This window comes from Sycon ciliatum, chromosome 13 (genome assembly GCF_964019385.1).
Source record: "Sycon ciliatum chromosome 13, ocSycCili1.1, whole genome shotgun sequence".
Taxonomy (NCBI): Eukaryota; Metazoa; Porifera; class Calcarea; order Leucosolenida; family Sycettidae; genus Sycon; species Sycon ciliatum.
The window spans coordinates 6,399,139-6,415,787 of record NC_088655.1 but is presented as its reverse complement, the minus strand read 5'-3'; the positions used below and the strand labels follow the sequence as shown (position 1 = coordinate 6,415,787).

Below are 16,649 nucleotides of genomic sequence, written 5' to 3'. Positions count from 1 at the left end.
TCCAGGATGGTCACACACCATTACATGCTGCAGCAGAGAAAGGTCATGTTTCCATAGTAGATTGTCTACTTAATTCTGGACATTTGTTGGAACCAAAGGATGATGTAAGTCAGATTATCCCTGATGCTTTCTCGTTTTTGTATGAGCAGAAAGAAGAATTAAGCAGTTAAATATTTTTTGGGAGTATACTTCTGTGCCTTCTCTTCATATCGTGACGTACCTTCTCCCGTACGTTGTCTCCTTCCGCATCACCAAGGTGATATAGCGGCACGAACAAATGAGAGCAAGAACAATGAATTATAATGTATTATTGTGAAAAGAAGAAGGACAAAATGTTACGAGTTCTGACAAACTGTCCACTAACGTAACCAGATCTTATACAGTCAGTGAGCGCGACAAAATGGCACAAAACTGACAAGGTTTACTGAGACATTCGGCGACCTGACTCCTAGCTCCAACAATTCTCCAAGGTGCAAAGGAAAGCACAACGAAGAAGAGCACGAGCTACGCGCCACGGCAACAAAAATGCCTGAAGTTACTGGATGATGGCGAAAATAGTAAGACTCTTGGACATACCGGCCTTACTACAACTCGACGACGCAAAACAACTGACCACCCAACTTGGGAGTCTCAAGTTTATGTAATAAACATAGAAAGGGGAAGCTAACCAAAGACAAATTGTCTCAAACCGAAACGTCAATATCCTACTGAACTCCACTATCATGTAAATGTGATGGACTAGTTATGTACAACAACAATGCTCTCATGCGCGCACACACGTGTGTACGCCTGCGTGTGTGGGCTCAACATTCCTGGACATGCACGAGCACACACACTTACACACAACATGCGCCATGCCATGTTCACTGAATTTTGCCTGTATTTCACCTGATGATCAGGCATGAAAGTATACTAGTGAAAATTGCATTCTTGTCTCCAAGGAAATTGTTCATCAATTCCCAAAGAAATCTTCATTGATAATGATCCAGAACTCCCTATGCCATTGCCGGTGTTACCTTTACTCATCAGCTGTGTTTGTTTGTTCCTGTGTGTGTTTTTGCGTATGCATGGTTGTGTGCATGGTTGTGTATTTGTGTGTGTATGTCTATGTGTGCATGCGTATGTGTGTGTGTGCGTGTGTTCATGCATATGCGTATTTTTATGTGTTTGTGAATCGTCATGTGTATGTGTGTATTTGTGTATGTTTATGTGTTTTTGTGTGTACTTGGTTTGTATTCATTAACATTACTACTTCTAGTATGGTAACACATCATTACACTTTGCAGCACGGAATGGTCATGTTTCCGTAGCAGAATATCTACTTAATGCTGGACATTCGTTGGACCCAAAGGATGATGTAAGTCAGGATATCCATGGTGCATCCTTGTTAGTGTATGAACACAAAAGACAGATTATATCGGTGTACATAGTGAGGTCCAGTGCATGTGTATCAGGTCTCATGTTCATCTGTTGTACGCACAATAATACATGCACAATTGGAAAGCTTTTTCCAAGGAGAACAACAGTTTTCACTATCTTCAACAGCCTAGACAACACTATTGAGTACCTTGGGTCACCTCGAAAATACTTATAAGTGTCTTGATGAGATTTGGTGTATGTTTTCATGTGAAATCGCACTGACCACAATTGTGGTTCTGTAAAGCAACCGGCTACTAGATTGGAATTCTTTGGTACTTTGTACACCTGCACAATGTTACACTTCCAGTGGCAGGTAAGATAGTTGAACAGCACAATCAGTCATGTCTTTGTGCGTAACCCGTACAATACTGGTGGTTTGTGTAAATCTGCATGAAGAAATCTCATCCAAACTTGGTTGGTTGAATTTCCAGTGGCGTACTTTCTTGTCCTGAACAAAACCAATCTACCAACCCACATGGGGAGAACACTCGGGTATGCCAACGTTGCACCAGTTTTTTGTTCATTGCAGGCATCCTCGCTGTGCTTTTGAATTGCCTGTCGTTGGCAGCAGAGGATTGGGCGTATTTTGGAGGCTTCTTTTATATTACTTCCTCCGTGAAGCAAAACTTCGTTGCGTTTTTACAGTTCAGTCCAAATCATTCTATGGCTACGAACACGCTTTGCAAAGTGGAAAAAAGCAGCATATGAAAGATAAATAATGACAGATGAAACACAGCTCGTTTCAAAGCCGTCCAGTTTCACTCTTCGATGACGACTTACACTCACTGATGACATCGAGTCTGGAGCCTCACTGACTTTCACCTCCAGCGCTGCCAGCTTTTGTACCGCAGCATTTACAAATTGCCAAGACACGATTTGATCGTGGAGATCGCCAAGTTCTTCGCTCGAACTGTGAGCTTGATGACCTCCACGGTGGCGCTGGTAGTTGTGGCCACTCTCCGGAACGCCATGGAAGGAGCCACACAGACGCAATCAAACGCTCCCCATCTTCGCAGGGGTGTATTCATGCCAGAACGTTTCCACACCCTGAAGAAGCTCCTTTTAGGTTCCTTAGCCACGAGTGACACGGCTGTCTACAGGCTGTGGAAGAACGCCAAGTCGTCGAGGTTGAGATCATGATTTTGCGCCGACTGCATGACAACATGAATGTCGAACATTTTTGATTTCCCCTGCGCTGCAAACAAAAGTGCATTGATTATGGTTGTGTGTGGATGCGCACCATCGACTCGTGCTAGTACAGCAGTGCCTGAGCGCTGGCCGGCTCCTGGATACTTCTTCGAGCCAGCGGTATTTCAAACTGTTTCTCACTTTCGTACGTTGGTGTCATGCGCGCACGCCTGGGGTTGTGTTCTGGTGACATCCTGTCGAGAAACGGTTCTGCTTCGCCGATTTTTTCAAAGGACTCCACGCTTTTTGGAGGTTCAAAAGCCTGTCAGAACAATGGACGACAACTCGGCTACCCTATGTAGGGGATAGATCACTGACATGTATGTCTAATACCGACAGAAATATCATGACAAGAACACTAAAAACGCAACGAAGCTTAGCGGAGGTAGTAAGTTCTTACCCTATCCCTAATGCCTTCGAGCTTATCACAGACAATAACGACCTTTTGAGGAGATAGTGTGCTGCTTTGAGTAACTTGAATTGCCATGCAAATGTTCAACAAGCTTGAAAGCAACGCCACACTGCTGCCTGGAACTAGCTCGGGAATCCCCACAACACACTTACAATAGTTGTGAAGTGAAATACCAAGCAATGGACAGCAGCTGGCTTATGAGGAGCCATAGCTGACTTGTAATGAGCGGGAACAAGTGAAGCCAATGCCGGTTAGAAAGAGCAGAGCTAAACTTCCCAATCTACCGTATGGAAGACGATTTTATTAGAGAAATGGAGTGTAAAACCTAGCATGAAAAAAAAGAAGTAAATTATCGTATCCGTTCCCGAAGGGAACTCACGACGGCCGCTAACACCCGATAAACCCTAGCGGCAGATGCAGCGCCTAACGGTGGGGGTGAGTGGATAAGTCTCACAACCACTGGCACAAGTGCCGAGAACGACCCTATTAGCTGCATCCATGTACCCCTTGTGCCTGGCCACAAGTTCCCAGTTGACTGTGGGTAGCAGCACGGCTGGAAAAACCGCTCCCAGGCGGGACTTGAACCAGGTACCTCTCGTATCTCAATCATGGTCTTTGACCAACCCACTGTGCCTGCCTGGTCTAGAAGCGAACAAATATGTTGACGTTGCATGGATGGCACCACAAAAAAAGAAAGTGAAAGTAAGCAGTCATGCACATACAAGAGCAATGTCATTATGGTTGGTGTTGTTGTCAACTACCCTGTCTACACTGGCCAACATGCAACACTCACTGCCCACTCGACATTGAACTAGTTACTTGGTTTTGCACAAGAAGAAATAAAACTTTTAAAAAATTAAAAAAAATTCACGGTTTGCGTCTGCATCTGCATCTTCGCAGCTGCATCTGCGCCTTGATCCTTGAAGGGTGGTGGCGTTCTTGCGGATGCCGAAAACTCGGCCTCTATATATAAAACTAAAAGAGCTAGAGAAAAAGGATAAAGGCTTGCGAACCAACATGACACGGACACAATGGCAACCTACATCATCATGTGCACGCACAATAATACTGGAAAAAGGAAGAACGTCACAACCACAGCGCGAATTAATAATACAAAGCCTAACAATAATTGGTACGTAGTGATCAACAGTAAATGTGTTTGATATAAAGAAAGGAATAGACAGAGAGATAGAGATAGATAGATAGAGAGAGAGATAGATAGATGAGGTGGCGTCGACAGTCACTTAGTCATTCTATTACAACTCTCCCTCCAGACGCCAATACTCCAGAACAATATCGCATTGGTACTGAGTCACTGCCTCCGCCGTCAAATTTCAGGCCCCAGGCTCCACTATCACTAGTGTCACTCTCACTGTCACTCTCGGCAGGGCTCGGCTGAGCGCTGTGGACATCCGCATTGTCTGGTAATACAGGAGCTGAGTCTAGCTTCATAAGGTCAATGTTGACCACTTACTCTGCATCATTGGCATGTCTGATCACAATGGTTGATGGTGACATCATTTTCTCCACCTTCCAGGCACGTACGCAGGGTAACCTCTAGAGGGTTTCCAGCCGAATCACAACCAATAAGTTTTAAAAATCTCAGTTGAGGCGTAGTATTAACTGTAGTTAACACGCACGTAACGATCTCTCAGCGCGTGTTAACTGTAGTTAACACGCATGTAACGCTCTCTCAGCGCGTGGCCGCCTGCGTTTACTGCACATAGCACTCCACATTTACCCGTAGCTACTTCACACTGCATTCCATATCTACCTGTAGCGCTGTCGTTGAGCTGCTTTCCCGGTTGATGCGGTTGATGCGATCCGAATTGATGCAATCCGAATTCGGACCCCACGCGGAGTTCTCTGAGACCCCCGCGGTGGCTGCGCGACAAAATGTCGAGGACAGGGACACCCACGAACCTACTATACCTGTTGCCCCCGTGTTCGCCGCAATCGCGACCGTCATGAAACCGTTTATGGACCGACTGGACCGTCTGGCAGGTGCAGCGCAAACAGCAACCTCAGCCCTAGGTACGTCCACTTTGCATTCGTCTAGTGTTTCCTGCGCCATGCTGCATGATTAAGGGCCTGTAAAAATCAAGCGCACCCCAGAGCGTGATCGACAAAATCATAACGCACCAATTTGTTGACTTACAACAACTGTTGCCACTGACCGTTACGGACGTGCCAAGCCCCCCCCCCCCCCGCTCTGGTGTTGGGCGAGGAGGCACCCGGAAAATTCACGCTGTCCTCCCAGCCACGCATGTCCCGGCGCATTTCGGACATCAAAAATATTCGCAGCCGTCCATCTAGATGCGCGTCCGCGCAGAGCAGCAGAACTGTTGGCGTATCAGCACCATATTCTGAACGCCAGCAAGAAATTCAAGTTTTCCGCTGTAGCGGAGTATGACTGCACCTTCCGCCACAGCATCGCGTCCCAGCTGTCACGTCGTTGGGACACCACAAACACTGTACACTACCGTGTTCGATGCCCGTGCTGTGTGGCCCTTTCGGCCCAGCTCCGCGGTAGCCCCCGGCGCCGCACGCTCGTCAACCGAGCAGTGTCGACTGTACAACCGGGGCTTGTGTCATCGAAACCCCTGTCCGTACGCTCACCAATGCAGCACCTGCAACGTCTCCGGACACAGCGCACGAGAGTGTCGCACAGGGCAACCAGCCGGCAGGCGTTCCGTTGCGCCAACAGTCCCCCTGGACGCCCGTTCACTTTGATCGGCTTGCGTCGGCTCTGGCCAGGCACCCTGACCGCGCATTCGTTAACTCCCTTATGCATGACATGCGTGACGGTGTTGTAATCGGTTACTCGGGTGATCGCTCTCATTTTATTGCTCCCAATTTAGTCTAATGAATGCACCGAGGGTCGTATGGCTGGCCCACACCCATTTACCTCATGCAGATCTGCGCTGCTCTGGTGTAGGTGTGGTCCCCAAGAAGTCGGGAAAACTTCGCTTGATTATGCATTTATCTGCACCTGAGGGCACTAGCATTACTGACGGTATCAGGCAAGATGAATTTTCGCTGCACTTAATGACTGTTGAATATGCGGTTCGGCTGCTGCACCGGCATGGCAAGGGGGCCCTGTTATCCTAAGTCGAGCTACGCAATGCATTCCGACTATGTCCCGTGGCCCCATTGGGCTGGCCATTGCTGGGCATTCACTGGGACAACGCATTCTACGTTGACAAATTCCTCCCCTTTGGCCTGCAGTCCTCTCCATTTTTGTATAACAGGCTTGCCGATGCCCTTTGCTGGGTAGCCACGAATAGATTCAATGTGCATGACCTGCTGCACTACCTCGATGATGTCCTCACAGTTCAACCTCCAGAGCCGCCAAACTATGCTCGTCAGCAGTTTCACACGTTACTAGCAGTCATGGAGCACCTGCATGTCCCGTTAGCCGAGGGCCCTGACTGACAAGGTGTGCCCGCCGTCCACAATTGTCACATTTTTGGGCATAGAGTTAGTTTCCCAAGCATGGGAGATGCGACTGCCAGCCTCAAATCTGTCAGAACTAAAGAACACCCTTGACTCCTGGGTACACTGAGTACAGTGCACCAAACGGGAATTGCTCTCGTTGGCAGGCTCTTTGTCATTTGCTGACAAAATAGTACCGCCCGGGCGCACTTTTTGCCGCCGGCTCTTCGACGAGGCCAGCCAGTTCATGTCTCTTGACAGGACCCAGCGCCGGAACCAAGAGGCTCCAAACGATATAACCCTGGTGGCACGCTTGCATTGATTCATGGAACGGCCGGTCATTACTGCTAGACCCATCCTGGTGCAAACCCACTGAGATGCAGCTGTTCACGGATGCTTCTGACCATGGCTATGGCTTGGTCTGTAGCAAAGAATGGGCGTATGGCCAGTGGGAGGCACTCCACAAGGATCTGTCCTTAGAATGGCGCGAATTGTTTCCCGTCGCCCTTATCTGTGTGACGCTAGGCAAACGACTGTGCAATCGTCGACTATTAGTTCAATGTGATAACGAAATGGTCTGCACAATCTGGCGCACAGGAATCTCAAGGTGCCCAGAAATCATGGCACTTGTCAGGATTGCGTTGCTAGCGGCTGCCAAGCATGACATGGTTGTGTTTTTAGCACACATACGTGGTGTTGACAACGTTCTTGCTGACCGTTTGTCCCGGCTGCAGGTCCAGAGCTTCCGGAAGCTACATCCCCAGGCGTCTCCTGTCCCCATGTCGCTAGAAGTCCAGCAGCTGACACGCCTACTGACCACACCATGGGCCTTATCCTTGCGGGAGTGACAACAAGTACCGCCCGGCCGTATGCTGCCGGCGTGACAGCATACGAGAGGTACGCCAGCCTGCACCGTGTCGCGCCATACCCCATTCAGGCCACCCGCCTAATGGATTTCCTAGCATACATGCCATCCGAGTGCCGGCTGGAAACTATCAAGGTCTACCTCCATGGCCTCCGGCATTACTTCGTGGTCAACCACCTGTCGTTGTCCCCGTTCCAGGAGGGGCAACTGGACCTGCTGCTCCAGGGTATCGCCCGCAACTAGTGCAACACCTCCATGCAATCCAGGGCTTCCTGTCGCACTCCGGTCTATCACCAGCCGACCAAGCCATGCTCTGGAGCGCTATCACACTCACTACTACGCATTCATGCGAGACAGCGAGTACGCATCTACCCACCCGCAGAAGATGTTGACGCAGGAACGCGTCTGCATCCGGGAAAACGCAGTGAGGCTGGCTGTCCCATTCTCCAAAACAGTGCAACTGGGAGAGGGCAGCAATGTGACGGTCGGCGCCACCAACAATAACACCTGCCCGGTAGCCGCATTGGGGAAGTACGCACAGCTGCGCCCCCAAGTACTGGGAGCCTATTTCCGCTACCAGTCTCGCCAGCCGCTTCGCCCCTCGGACATGAACGACTTACTCCGCCGAGCTCTCCCTAGCCAGAAGATCTCCAGCCATAGCCTGCATATCGGTGCAGTAAATGCCGCCGGAAGGAATGACCTGCCACCTTACGTCATCCAAAGGGCCGGCCGATGGCGGAGCAACGCTGACCTCTGATACATCCGTCTGTCAGAATCGGACATGGAGCCAATCGCGAAGGCACTGGTGACCGCGTGAGTACATGCACCGCCTTCCTAGCACTATCAGCTTCCTGAGTGACGGCACTGCCCTCTTGACACTATCTGCTGTATGAGTGACAGCACTTCCCCCTAACACTACTCGCTATAGGTCGTGGTGACCACACTGCCCCCATAAGCACTGCTGGCAGCAGGAGCGTCTGCACTGCCCTCCTTGCATTCCTCTCTGCACGAGTGCTCTTGCTCTCCCGTGCTGCTCTCTGCATAGTTGATGGCACCTGCCCTCTTGACACTAACTGTTGTAGACTCAAAGTTATGTCCTTGAACATCGCTGTACACTTTCATGTAGTTTCCATGTTAAGGTCAGCTAGATTGGGCTCACGCCTCCCCCAGCAATTTCATTTTTCGGTGGCATTCAAATGGAGTGGGTGGCTGCAAAGCACCCCGTAAGCCTTTGAGCTGACACCCAACTCTAAGTTACCAGCCCCTCTGCATTCGCACTACCATGCAGATGTTCGGGTGTAAGCGTAACCCCGTTAGCAGCCTACTTACGCATCTGTTCTACCATGTGGAAGTGCGGTGTAAGCCTAACCTTGTTAGCGGTCCCCTCCACATTCGTGCTATCATGTGGTGGCCTGGGTGTAAGCCTAACCACATTTCCCCACATGAATTCCAGTCTAGCCTAAACCTTGTCTTCTATATTGTGTGTGCAATGGGATGTTAACCCTTGTTTAAAGAGCCACAGGTAGCCCTTGGCAGATCATGCTGGCATAATCTTCGGAGTTTGCCTAAAAATGATGCCCTGCAATAAATGGACTTTTGAGACTAGAGAGTTAGCATAACCTTAAAATGCTGGCCAAAGATTTTTCCTCCATGCATATTTAGGCATGTTAAAGGAAATAACCTGATGAAACTAGGCCAGCAGTGAAAGGGTTGATGGGGTGTTGCCCGCGCTTATTTCCAGCTACTCAGGGCCGTCCCTCGGCCGCAGACTCTTGTAGAAGCTTGGCTCCGCCAACTTTCTGTTCTGGCAGTGTCAACCCGGCTGACCCTGAATCCTCTCTCGTACATACTTGGCTCCACCAACATTCTGCTTCGGCCGTGTCTACGCATTTCTCTCCGTAGCCTCTCCCTCCGATGGCCAGCACTCCCCGTACCGCAAGTTGCTGCGTGTTGTAGTTAATGTGTGTGTATGTGTGTATGTGTGTGTGTGTTTGTGTGTGTGTGTTTATGTGTGTGTTTTTGGATGTGTGTGTGTGTGTGTGTGTGTGTGTGTGTGTGTGTGTGTGTGTGTGTGTGTGTGTGTGTGTGTGTGTGTGTGTGTGTGTGTGTGTGTGTGTGTGTGTGTGTGTGTGTGTGTGTGTGTGTGTGTGTGTGTGTGTGTGTGTGTGTGTGTGTGTGTGTGTGTGTGTGTGTGTGTGTGTGTGTGTGTGTGTGTGTGTGTGTGTGTGTGTGTGTGTGTGTGTGTGTGTGTGTGTGTGTGTGTGTGTGTGTGTGTGTGTGTGTGTGTGTGTGTGTGTGTGTGTGTGTGTGTGTGTGTGTGTGTGTGTGTGTGTGTGTGTGTGTGTGTGTGTGTGTGTGTGTGTGTGTGTGTGTGTGTGTGTGTGTGTGTGTGTGTGTGTGTGTGTGTGTGTGTGTGTGTGTGTGTGTGTGTGTGTGTGTGTGTGTGTGTGTGTGTGTGTGTGTGTGTGTGTGTGTGTGTGTGTGTGTGTGTGTGTGTGTGTGTGTGTGTGTGTGTGTGTGTGTGTGTGTGTGTGTGTGTGTGTGTGTGTGTGTGTGTGTGTGTGTGTGTGTGTGTGTGTGTGTGTGTGTGTGTGTGTGTGTGTGTGTGTGTGTGTGTGTGTGTGTGTGTGTGTGTGTGTGTGTGTGTGTGTGTGTGTGTGTGTGTGTGTGTGTGTGTGTGTGTGTGTGTGTGTGTGTGTGTGTGTGTGTGTGTGTGTGTGTGTGTGTGTGTGTGTGTGTGTGTGTGTGTGTGTGTGTGTGTGTGTGTGTGTGTGTGTGTGTGTGTGTGTGTGTGTGTGTGTGTGTGTGTGTGTGTGTGTGTGTGTGTGTGTGTGTGTGTGTGTGTGTGTGTGTGTGTGTGTGTGTGTGTGTGTGTGTGTGTGTGTGTGTGTGTGTGTGTGTGTGTGTGTGTGTGTGTGTGTGTGTGTGTGTGTGTGTGTGTGTGTGTGTGTGTGTGTGTGTGTGTGTGTGTGTGTGTGTGTGTGTGTGTGTGTGTGTGTGTGTGTGTGTGTGTGTGTGTGTGTGTGTGTGTGTGTGTGTGTGTGTGTGTGTGTGTGTGTGTGTGTGTGTGTGTGTGTGTGTGTGTGTGTGTGTGTGTGTGTGTGTGTGTGTGTGCATGCATGCATGAGTGTTTTGTGTTTTTTTTTTTTTTTTTTTTTTTTTACAAAGACCACTTAATGCCAAACATGAGATGCAGCTAGGGGAAGCACGCACAACCTGAATCGTGGCAGTGGTGGTGAGGTTTAGGGAGCTCCGCCGACCTAGGGTCTCGACATCATAGCCACCTAGACGCACCAAGAGTTGTGCATGCATGTGTGCGTGTGCATCAACATGTGTGTGGCTGTGGGTATGTGTGTACATGTCTTGTCTTTAATTTTGCTGCTACTTCCAGGGTGGTAACACACCATTACATGATGCAGCACGGAAAGGTCATGTTTCCGTAGTAGAATGTCTTCTCACTTCCGGACATTCGTTGGAACGAAAGAATAATGTAAGTCAGATTATCCATGATGCATGCTCGTTTTTATGAGCAGAAAGAAGAATTACGCAGGTAAATACTTTTTTTGCGAGTAAACTTCCGTGCCTTCTCTTCATGTTGTGACACACCTTCTCCCGTACATTGTCTCCTTCCGCATCAACAAGGTATTATAGCGGCACAAGCAAATGAGAGCACGAACAATGACGTATGTATATGCATGATGTATATTGGTCACGTATTAATCATCGTTGTTTTTAGCTATTCTGCTTTGACCCGGTTTTGTCACTACATTGCTGATCATAATTCATTGTGAAAATAGCGTAGGACAAAATGTTCCGAGTTATGACCAACTGTCCGCCAACGTAACCAGACCTTATACAGTCAGCGAGTGTGACAATTTTTTATTTTATTTACAATGAACACAGCTCACAGGCAAAGGCAAAAAATTGAATAGTGGGCTTGCACACGGTCGAGTCTTGCAAGATGGGATCGGGCTTCTTAAATCCAGATGATGGGGCAGTACTCCATCACTGGGCGCACAAAAGCATTGTAAGCTTGGATGCAACCGGGCGCCTCTAAAAGGTGGAAAGCCTAACACAAAACGCCGAGTCGCTGTGTTGCCGGGAGGGCTACGGTACAAAGGTGGCGCCGGAAGGTAAGCTGACCATCAAAACTGACGCCCAAGATTTTGAGCTCCACTTGTTCCCTCAGGTTAGATCCGTTGAAATCAATCTGTGGCATGTTCCATTGGGTGCGGTGGACGCTGACAGTCAGTGCTTGGGATTTGGCTTGTTCAAATATCTATCTTCCATTCTTGACCCCAGAGGGAGATGGTGTTGACTGCTAGCTGGAAAACTTGGGTGGTATCTTGTTGGATGGTGGGGGTAATGTTGGCATGCAGTGTAGTGTCGTCTGCGAATGAGGCTAGGTCAGCACCGGCTGGTAGGTGGTCCTTGCAGTCGTTCACGTATATGAGGAAGAGATTCGGACCAAGAATACTGCCCTGGGGGACTCCAGCCTGAATTGGGAGCCTTGAGGATGTCTGGCCACAAATGACCATTTGATGGTAGCATTCACTGAGGTAGCTGCTGAGCCACTGGTGCAGTTGCCCACGTAGGCTGTAAACGTTGGACTTGTGTAGCACACCGGGGTGTGATACGCGATCAAACGCGCCGGCTTTGTCAATGGCGAGTATGCGTGCTGCGTCTTTCTCCCTGGCTGTATGCAGCCACCGATGGTGGAGGCTGGAAAGGAGGTCGGCTACACGATGGCCATGGCGAAATCCAAACTGTCTTGTGGAGAAGACGTTGCTCGACTCGAGGAAATTAGTTATTGTTCTGTTGATAATTGCTGCTCGGGCTCCAAGCTGGCGGTGACGACATTCACCTTCACTGGTAGCGACTCTTCTTCGGTGCACTCTACTGTTGGTCATATTGGCCAGGCGGGACCATGCTGCCAGCTCGATTGATGCAGCTCCTTCAGTGTCGCACCACGACTTGCCAGGTCGGGCGGGTTGTCGCTGCCTGGACAGTGATGCCACTCCATTCCGAGGCCGTTGGATACGTCCTGGATTTCGCTGACCCGGTTGGCGACGTACGTTAGCCAGCGATGGGGTTGGCCGGCGGTCCACTGTAGCATCGTCATCGAATCCAACCAAGCGTGCGTCTCCTTGATAGGCAGGCGCACTTCTCCTGCGACGAACTGCAGCTAGCGACTGCCGACAAATGCTGCCTGCAGCTCCATCAGTGCCAAGGTCTGCTGCTTCATCGGAGCAACCTTGGCTTTGCTGAAGATCAGCTCGCTGACTCTGGGCCACATGGCGTAGATACAGCAGCCGAACCCGCTCTCAGAGGCGTCGACAAACAGATGTATCACTGCTTCGGTGCTGCAGCTGAGGTAGCGCGGCAGTGGCTGGTGCTGCAGAGCTGTCCTCTCTCCCCACCATCGCCAGATCAACACCTGCATGCTTGCAGCCACCTGGTCATCCCACGCGACAGCCTCCTGCCATAGCTCCTTGAGGAACAGCTCTCCCTGCAGGACGTACGGCGACGCGAACCCGAGAGGGTCGTACAGGCTGGCTACGCAGTGCAGCAGCTGGCGCTTTGTCGTCGGATCGTCACAGTCTGGAGGCACCGGAATGCGAAGCGAATCCTCTTCGCCATTCCAGCAGAGACCGAGCACCTTGCCGCTCGACTGCACCTCGTCATCTGCAAGCGAAACATTGCACTTCCACTTCCGCAGATCCATGCCCGCTGTCTCCAGGCACGCGGTGCCGATCTTCTTGAACTGGCGTGCCGCGTCATTCGTTTGCACGCTGGCGATGCAGTCATCGACGTACAGACTGTCGCGCAACCGGCCAAAGACGTCTGCCTCGGTCGGCGTGGCATGCTCCAGCGTGAACTCCAGGTGCGTCCGCAGCACTGCTGTGAGCAGCAACGGTGAACAATTCACCCCGAACGGCACCCTCGCCAGTCGCCAGACCTGCATCTTGCCTGACGCATCGCTCCACAGAAATCGGAGATAGCGCCGGTCGGCCTCCTTCATACCGATCATATCGAAGGCCTTCCTGATGTCGGTTTGCACGGCGACCGGCTGTTCCCGGAACGGAATCAGCAAGCCTGCCAAGCTCGGTAGTAACGACGGGCCCGGGTCCAGCAGAGCGTTCAACGACTCGCAGCCGGCCTGTGACGCGGACGCATTGAAAACGACGCGCGTCTTCGTCGTCGTGGATTCGGCCTTGAATACTGCATGATGCGGCATGTAGTATCCCGCCGTCGACGGGTCCGGCTCAAGCTCGATCGCGCCTAGCTCACCGTACTCGCACAGAAGGACGTCGTCATACAGCGCCCGCCGGCCGTTGCGGTCGAGCCTTGCCATAAGTCGCAACGCCGTTGCCATGGTCTGCGCATAGTTGTCGGCTGGACGCTCCGCCGACTTCCAGAGCAGGCCGACCTCGTAGTGCTGTTCCTTCCGATCTCCACAGAGAACTGTTCACTCTTGTGCATGGTGTCTGCAGTGAACTGACCCTTGATGGATAGAGGTGCACCAGATGGACCAAGGAGTTTGGTACTGGATGGTGTGAGTACAGGGCATTGTTCGAGATTCTGTTAGTGGAGTGCATGATACACGATACATCAGCACCTGTGTCGATCTTGAATATCAAATTTGTCGAGCAAACAGGCCGACTTACTGACCAGGTCAGTTGACTGGGAAGGACTGGTGTTGGATGACAGCTCTACCACAACACCCATGAGTGGCGACGGGGATGCAAGGATTCATTTCCGACAGCTCTGGCACCACGCGTGGTTGCTGGAGTGGAAAGACAGACGGCGGCGAAGTGGCCCTTCTTTCCGCATGAATTACACTTGCGACCAGATGCAGGACACGCAGAACGGTTGCTCTTGTGCGAACCAGCGTGGCCACACCACGGACTTGTTGAAGATGTAGTGCCGCTCTTCCTCTGCATGGACGGCGTTAAGGCAGGCTTCGATGGAATGTCACTGCGCTGGAGACGACTCCTTGCATCTTGCTGCTTTCCTCCAAAGTGGGATGCAGCATTGACTTGCGGCCTGGTGGCTTGTGCTGCAACGTCTCCGGAGATTTTCTTGGCCTGCTTGGCCCTGAGAACTGCATCCGTGAGGGTGAGTTTTGTGGGCTCAATCTGCTGCAGCTCCTTGGCGACTTGACGATCCAGAAGGTGAGCCACGAGGCGATCTCGAATTCTGTTGTCCTTCTGGTCACCGAAGTCACAGAATTTCGCTACGGCGTGAAGTTTCCGAACAAATTCTTTCACGGACTCTCCTGGAAGATAGACGCACTGTTGGAAAATGGTCCTCTGGTGAAACACGTTCAGTGCTGGCGTAAAGTAAGCGTCCAGCTTCGTCATGACCTTGTCATGCTTGTCCTCGTCTCCAAAGGCGTCAAATACCAGTTGATCGAGGACAGTTTCGGCCTCTGGGGCCAGCCAGTAAAGCAACGTAGAGATTTGTGCTTTCTCGTCTTTCGCGTTGAGCTCTGAGGCGAGGCAATATCCCACAAACCTGCGTTTCAAAGCCGGCAAGGCATCTGGAATGGAGAAATCAAAGTCTGCAGGCGGCGCGAGCTTGGCCATTTCTACTCGAAGTGTAGACCTGGTTGACTAACTTCTGACACCATGTTGTGCCATGCACTGACATAAGGAAGTGGTTTATTTTACAGACAGATGAGTGTAGATAATCATAGTGAAGAGTCAGGGAGGCCATGCCCAGCAGAGCATGGAATCGTGCGTAGCACGGGGGTAGTGTGAGGTCACGTACCGTCTATACATGGCGACAGGCAGGGGAAGGACTATGTCGTGAATGGGTGAAAGGATAACATGATACAGGATAGGACACAAACCAAATGTACAAGCATGAGGAATAAGAAACATGCATGACGAATATAGAAAAGGGAAATTAAAGTTGCTGATGCGATTTCATGATAAGTATTAAATTATATGCCCAAGGTTCGAGTCTAGAGTCGTACTGCCACAGTATTCCCACCCAGAGAACGAGTGCGGGAACAATCAAGGGAATGATAAGAAATCAAAAAATACAGGAAAGAAGTACAGTATGAAAAACTAGTAGCGGAAAGCGGATGATGCCCAGCGCAGCAAGTCAATCAAGCAAATGCGCAGGCTTAACACGATCAACAGAGACAGTCTGGTCCATACCATTGATACGCTGAGTGAAGTACTTGGGAGTGCGCTTGACCACGGGGAAAGGACCATCATACGGCGGTTGGAGTGGTAGCCGAACTGCGTCACGGCGCAAATACACTTCAGCGGCTGTGTCCAAATCGCGGGGCAGATAGACAGGATTCATGCTAGTACGGACGGGAAGAGGACGGATCTGCCGCAGGAAGGTAGACAGATGAGATGCGTAATCACTGCGGTCGCTGGCAGGAGTCAGGGAACTAGATGGGAAGAATTCACCAGGAAGGCGCAGCGTTGTACCGTAGACCAGTTCTGACGTTGAACAGTTGCTATCAGGCTTTGTCGATGTCCGGATGCTGAGCAGAATAAGCGGTAGCGCTTCTAGCCAGTGAGTTGAGTCAGAGAGAGAGTCCGGAGTGATGACTTGACATGCCGATGGAATCGCTCAATTAAACCATTGCACTGGGGATGGTAGGCGGTATTGCGCTTACGCTGGTATCCCAGTAGCTTCATCAAACTGTTCCAGAGGGCCGACTGAAAATGAGCACCACGATCTGTGACAAGAGAACAAGGTACACCAAACCGGGCAATCCAGCCTGAAGCTAAGGCAGACGCAACAGTGGATGCAGTGGCACCGGGGATTGGAAACGCCTCAGGCCACCGGGTGAATCGATCAATGCACGTCAAGAGATAACGATTTCCGTTGCATGAAGGAAGAGGACCAACGACATCGATGTGGATGGAATCAAAACGCTGAGCCGGCACAGGAAAGCTACCAATAGCAGAGTGGGTATGACGCTGGACCTTAGTTCGCTGGCACGAGTCGCAGGCCTTGGTCCAAGTGGCAACATCCTTCTGCATAGATGGCCAAACAAAGCGAGCAAAAACGGGTAGCACGAACACCAGGATGACGGAGACTGTGGATTATTATTATCATTATTTATTATTATTATACGCACTATCGCCATGCAAGCGGGAATGCCTACTTCACTTGTGCCATTCAGGATGATGATAAAGAAAAAGACAAACAGAAAGCTCAGAATCTCGAAGAACAATGCTGCAGAGCAGAAAAGCTGTGATCGATAGGATGCGCTACAGAAAGGTGAAAATTATTATTAGCGCTTGCACCCGGATGCATCAGAGCAGTGTATAGGAAATGGGAGAGCCAAGTGACTACATG

The 16,649-nt window shown here is 50.5% G+C and overlaps 1 protein-coding gene and 1 long non-coding RNA gene across 2 annotated transcripts in view; one reads left to right on the top strand and one right to left on the bottom strand.

The window, feature by feature from the left end:
• LOC135829386 (uncharacterized) overlaps positions 1–10,810 on the top strand; it is an 88,165-nt gene extending 77,355 nt beyond the window's left edge. The window contains exon 3 of the long non-coding RNA XR_010555807.1: positions 10,711–10,810. This is a non-coding gene — a long non-coding RNA (uncharacterized LOC135829386). The remainder of the gene's footprint in view (positions 1–10,710) is intronic.
• A 1,694-nt stretch (positions 10,811–12,504) lies between these two features.
• LOC135829110 (uncharacterized) lies at positions 12,505–13,695 on the bottom strand. The gene has a single exon (XM_065341516.1). The coding sequence runs from the start codon at positions 13,693–13,695 to the stop codon at positions 12,505–12,507; it is 1,191 nt and encodes a 396-aa protein (XP_065197588.1).
• Positions 13,696–16,649: the final 2,954 nt, after the last annotated feature.